The following is a 6,000-nucleotide window of genomic DNA, read 5'->3' as shown; positions in this document are numbered from 1 at the left end:
ACATTGACCAAAATGGAAATGAAAAGTTAGAATGACACACACAGAAGGGAAACTTGTAAAACCACTTCAAAAGAGAAAAAAGCTAATTATACCAAGGAAAGTCTAAAAAAAATAAAATAAAAATCTGAGATCTAGCTGCATATCTGAGGAGGAACATCATCTCAGATGTCTTATGTAAGTTATTGTGGCAGCTTGAGTTATTGGTGGGTGACTAAAGGTTGTGTCACTGGGACGCGCCCATCTGCAGCATGTTTCTCTGAGCTGCATTCACACCCTGAACGTCCAGGTGACACAACACGACATGTACAGCTCTCTGCTGGGTGATTCACAGCCGTGGAAGAGAAAGCAGATGTGAGATGATGAAATGAACTCCTCAATATGCAGCTTTCCCTTTCATTCCACCCCGAGTAGCTTTAAGGTTGGAAGAATCCTGTTATTCCACACTGTCTGACAGTATCTTGCATGTTTTTTGAAGCTGTATGTGTTTACACTGAGTGAAATATTCAAACTAAGACTCCATGATGTTTATGGCTGTACCACTCAATCAAATGGAAATAATTCCAAATGTGTTGTGCATCATTTTACAGACCATTCACCAGAATTCAGCCTACATATTTGGTGACTTAAGAAACTTTGTAGTGACTGAGTCGTCGGCAGGTCAGTGAGGCTTTTAATCTTTAGCGTGTGTTTACCGTCAAGTAACAGACGGATCTCTGCCTTTTTAGGTTTTAAATGAAATGTTTTCATCGAATATTTCTTTTCCCAGCACAGTTTTAGTCAAATTCCCAGCAGCTGCATTTGTTTTCAGCTATGAGATTCACATCAGATAACATGAACTGCTGTCTAATGATAGTCAGAAATCAATCAGTTTATCAAAATTCCAGTTTCCAGTTTGGAGGTGCAACGCTAAGTAAAATAGACTGGAATCACTGACAGTAGCGTCAGTAGTAGAGTCAGTGCCTTGCTCCACCTTACTTAGTCACAAGCTGTTTTGCTTAAGGACAGTTAAGTCCCTATGCTGTCATGAACATCATGTCACGTCTGTTCGCTTTCTTTTGTTCATCCACCCTGAATCCACTGCTCAGCAGCTTTAGCTACAAGTTACTTTGTAGATTCAGATTATTGATACAAAATGTCATCAACACAGAAAACACAAAAAATTAGGCAAAAATTAGGCCGTTAAATCACTAAAACTAGATCAATGCTATTAAAGGAGGGTAAGAATGAATGTGATTAAACAACTCAGTATTTTGCATAAAGTAATACATAATAACATCTAACACTTGTGCTACTTTTACTTGAGCTTCATATGCAAATGCTGATGTCAACTAGAGCTGCACTAATTACTTAAGTAACTGATTAGTCAATCAAAGGAAAATGAATCAGCAACTGGTTTAATAATTGATTAATCTTTAAGTCTTTGTTTCCCTTCAGAGGACAAAACCCTCATACTGTGTTGACTGTGAAGAAACAGACAGACACATTTCAGAGTGAAGTGTTGTGTTCAGATTGGATTCATGTGTGTTTGACTCTATTTTAAAAGTGGTCAGTTTGAAAAAAGAGGGTCTGTAGAACTTTCCAAGCACTGACAGTTTTACAACATTATGGCTGTACAGCCTCTGTCCTAATCTACGACCATGGAGCTGGCAGGCATGCGTGTACACTGGTTTGTAAAAGATAAAGTGCCACATGCTGCACCTTTATCAGCTCAGATTAGCAATGGGAATTACGGCTCTCTGAAGGGAGATTAGATCTTATGAATCCGTTCCTTTCCTGGAGCCAAGTTTGACTTATTATGCCGTATGATTCGTTGATCTGATTGGTTGAAATTTCCCTGTGATGGGCAGCAATAGAGAGATGGTTCATCCAATCATCTAGAAAGTATCTTTTAAAAGTGCCTGCTCTTTTCCAAACAGTTTACAAAGACGACTTCCCAGATGGTTTGTTACACAGAACCATCTGGGAAGTCTCTCTGGGAAGGCTATGAAATCTGGACACAACGATAAAAAGGACGGTTCTCACCGAGTTTGTACCAAAGAGCCGTTGAAAAGAATCGGATTGTCGTGGACGAAACAGCTTTAGTTCAGATTGAATGAGTGCCATTACATCTGTGGGTGTGTGTGAGTGTCTGAGTCCATAGTATAACCATATGAATGGGTGTGTTCTCAGCTCCAGCACAGAGGAATGTGAGGTGTGGTTGTCAGAGTTTCCCAACACAAAACAGCTCTGCCTTCAGTCTGACACCTGTAGCAACCAGCAGCTGTTTAACCAACAGTCAGTCCTCTCAACAGGAGACTCCAGACCTCAACACTGTATCACATGTCAGACGGCTCAGAAAGCCTTTCCTCACTGTGAAGGTTGTGATCAGAATTTAAATTTATGTGATCAGGTATCACATTCGTTATGTTCTCAATAAAAAAAAAAGAAAAAAAGATTGTTGGTTACAAAAACGATCCTAATCTAAACTGTTCCTCCACTCAAAAACGTGTTTTACTCCTTTTTTTTTAGAATTGTTCCTTCTGTTAGATGCTTGGATGCCTGGAGGGGGGTCTTAATGTTCAGTAGCAAAGCAGGAAAAAGTGGATGGTTTTTGTGCCCAGGAAGAGACAGAGATTGATAAAAAGTATAGAACTTCAACCTGGGACACATGCACTGATGTCACAAGAGTCTACAGTCATGCTAGCAGCTCTGTGAAGCACAGTGTTGCTTTGATGCTAACACATCTTCTTTTAGTGTGTTAACATACTAACATTTTCTTTAAATACAAATATAAAAACACATAATAACTGAGGCTGATGGGAAAATCATGTAATAATTTTGCAGGTATTAGGGTCATAGGCCAAAGTAGTGGTTGCAATACTACAATTAGATTAGATTAGATATGCTCGATGAAAAGCATCAAAAAAATGATCACAATTCATCCTGAGGGGGACAAGAATGTCTCTAGCAAAGGACAATCCATCAAATAAGTGTCAAGATATTTCACTCAAAGTTTAAACCAGCTGGTGGATCTGGTTAAAAAGTAAGATGATCACCAAATCCAGTGAGATTCATCCTCCGTGGAAAATGATTTCTCTGCCATCTAACCTCTGGATCAAAGCAAGGGTAGACTGACTGGTGGACTGATTTTCTGATTTCATGTATCTCTTGTTTATTTGTGATTTTTTAGACATTTAGTTTGTTAGTTGTTTGGCTTTCCAAACATGATAATAGTCTGGATATGTTCACAAATCTGATGTGAGCTGCCAGTCTGAAGACAGACTCTGCATCAGTGCTTTAAATGTCCAACATATTAAGGGGAAATGTTTTGAAGAAATTAATATACATAATTAAAGAATGGAAAAAACAGACAGACAGAAAGACAGACAGACAGATAGAAAGATAGGACACTTAAACAGTGAACAGGCAAACCAAAAGGGAGCCGAGCATTCCTGCATTCCTGGAATAGTTATAATAGTTGCATTTTGGTGAGGGACTGGCACACAAGAGCTCCAAAAATGGTGAGAGAGAGAGAGAGAGAGAGAGAGAGAGAGAGAGAGAGAGAGAGAGAGAGAGTTGGGACTCACGCACTTTTTGAAACTTTCATGGACTGAAAAGTTCATGTTTCCCTCCTGTTCATCAGGCGGCGCAGACAGACAGGTAAAGCGAAAACTATTCTGCGTGCGTCAGCAGCGTCATGCGCGCACCCATTAGGCCCACGCACGCCTCTGGTGTGCGGCAGGTGTAGTCCTGGCCCCACCCACAAGGCAAACTCCCATCAGCCCGGGTCAGCAGCCTGCCAGTCGCAGCAGAGCAACACAGAGGGAGCGTGGGCAGGTAAGACGCTGATGATTTACCTGGTGGACACTTGTTGGATTTTAACCTGTGCGTCGCCGCGGCGCGTTCTGTTCGCTCTGAGGCCGCTGCTGGCAGATTTCCTGTTGTTCTGACAGCGGCGCCTTGTTTTAGGACTGGCGGTCAATCTGATCGTCGTCGAACGTAACTTTGGTTTTGCTGAAATGTTTTATGAGGGGCAGCAGCTGACCAGACACCTGCAGGGTTAAATCACAGAAAGTCCTTCAGATCAAAGTGCAGCAAGGCCAGAGTCTCATCACCGGTTTTTATTGTTTGGTTTCGCTTTTAGAGTGACTGATGGAGACAGAAACCTCACCAAACATAAAGTATATTCAATTTAGCATCAGTATGTAAACACAGTCTTTTTTTTTTTCTTTAAATCTTTCTATTGGAACAATACCATAAGGTAAAGAAACTCAGCATTTTGTACTAAACAGCATTTAAAGGCATATTAATATTACATTAATTCGTTTTGATAAAGCCAAGGAAAAAAGTACCATTAAATTTTAGGAAAAAATGGAGCTTTAAAAGTGATTAACTATGATAAATATTAGTAGTAACACACAGGCAACTTAAGCATCCCATAGGAAAATTATATACAGCCAGAAACAATTAGTGATACAGTTCGGTTAGATAAAGTCAGAATAAGTCGGTAGTTCATGACCTGCTTTGCGTATGACCTCTGAAAGTGATGTTTGCTTGTGGCAAAAACAGATTCCTCTACCTTGGATTGTTTCAATTGAAGGTTTAGACAACTAAAAGTATTTCACATAAAATTAAAGCAAAAAATCGAGGACATTATAAGGACAATTTTGTGTAATTTATTTTTAATTGGCATAAATTATCTAAATTCTAACAGCACTGAAAGGCTCTTTGGATAACTATTAACTTGAAGTCATTATGAATATACCGAGTGACTCAGGCATTCTGTTAATCCCTAAAGTACCTTCCAGTCTGGGATGATACCATACTGACGACTTCAAAACAAAAGTAAAAACTGACAATTGTGCCATTGGGATATTAAGTATTTTAACATAACCCAAAGTTGAATAAAGCCAGTGTTCATGTTACTGCTGAGTACTACCAATAAACTGTCCAAAGAGCTATAGGACATAACAAAGTCATTGTAAACTAGCTGTGTGGCCAAAAATGTGGGATAGTTCACGGGTGTGTACCTTTGGGGTCAGGGTCTGCTCATGGTTTTGGCCCTTTAGTTTCAAGGAAGAGAAATATCAATGCTGCAGCCCTCAGTGAAGAGAAATGATATTTCTTGCTTGGTGTGGAAGACACAGATTCCTGACCTCAGACCCATCCAACACAATTGGGATGAACTGGAACACCTCCACAAGAGTGGAGGCTGCTGGCCTATGACAGCATACACATGTGCAGGCTTTTGGGGTGGCATGTTCAACTCTCAGTTATGTTAGGCCGTCCACATTCTTTCGGCCACGTGGAGTGGTTCAACAGATTCGCTTAACGTCACTAAAAGAACATCACAGGAATATTTTGGCTATCCTTTAGCAGAAAAAACTGCCATTAAAACTCAAATAACTTGCCACAAAGCACCATAGAAATATGACATTGTTTTACTGTTGTTAGCGAGTTGTTTCAGTTGTTGTGTCCACCCATTATTTAAGGTTTAACCTACTTCTGGCTGAAACAAAACGTCTGTGCAGGACCAAACTTGTAGCAATCAAAACAGCAGTGACAACGAAACTCCCACTTCCCACAATGATGAAATATGTTTTGTGTTTTTTTCAAAGTGCCTCTCTGCACTCAGCCAAAGGGCGAACCTGGCTGTACTCTGCACTGTACTCCGATAAGGGAGCTGCAGAAAGGAGATGTTATCTTCATTTCAGATGGGTGGAGGGCGTAATGTGTCTTACACCGGATCCACATGGAGCCACAGCGTCAGTCGTTCAGTCATTAGCCTTCAGCCATCACAGCAAGTTGGGTAATTGTTCAGTGATGACGACAGTTTGCCTCCTCTAGCAAATGTTAGAGAGGTGTTCTTCCTGTAGCTGTGTCTCTTCATGTTATGTCTCGTTAAGACTCAAACAGAGATTGTTAGATTTTAGATTTGGTGGTCAGGACGCCCACAGCCACAGTCAGTCACACAGCTGTGACCTCTGTTGAGACACATTTATTATTTTACACTGTAAATGG

The 6,000-nt window shown here is 40.4% G+C and overlaps 1 protein-coding gene across 1 annotated transcript in view; it reads left to right on the top strand.

Moving 5' to 3' along the window:
* The first annotated feature begins 1,637 nt into the window (after positions 1–1,637).
* The window catches only part of LOC139349019 (uncharacterized), a 49,001-nt gene continuing 44,638 nt past the window's right edge, over positions 1,638–6,000 (top strand). Inside the window, exons 1-4 of the mRNA XM_070989463.1 lie at positions 1,638–1,666; positions 2,170–2,274; positions 3,623–3,639; positions 3,722–3,816. Coding sequence (XP_070845564.1) covers positions 1,638–1,666; positions 2,170–2,274; positions 3,623–3,639; positions 3,722–3,816 — 246 coding nt within the window. The remainder of the gene's footprint in view (positions 1,667–2,169; positions 2,275–3,622; positions 3,640–3,721; positions 3,817–6,000) is intronic.

Source organism: Chaetodon trifascialis, chromosome 20, assembly GCF_039877785.1.
Source record: "Chaetodon trifascialis isolate fChaTrf1 chromosome 20, fChaTrf1.hap1, whole genome shotgun sequence".
Classification (NCBI taxonomy): Eukaryota; Metazoa; Chordata; class Actinopteri; order Chaetodontiformes; family Chaetodontidae; genus Chaetodon; species Chaetodon trifascialis.
The sequence above is the reverse complement of the archived record's forward strand: the minus strand, read 5'-3'. Positions and strand labels throughout refer to the sequence as shown.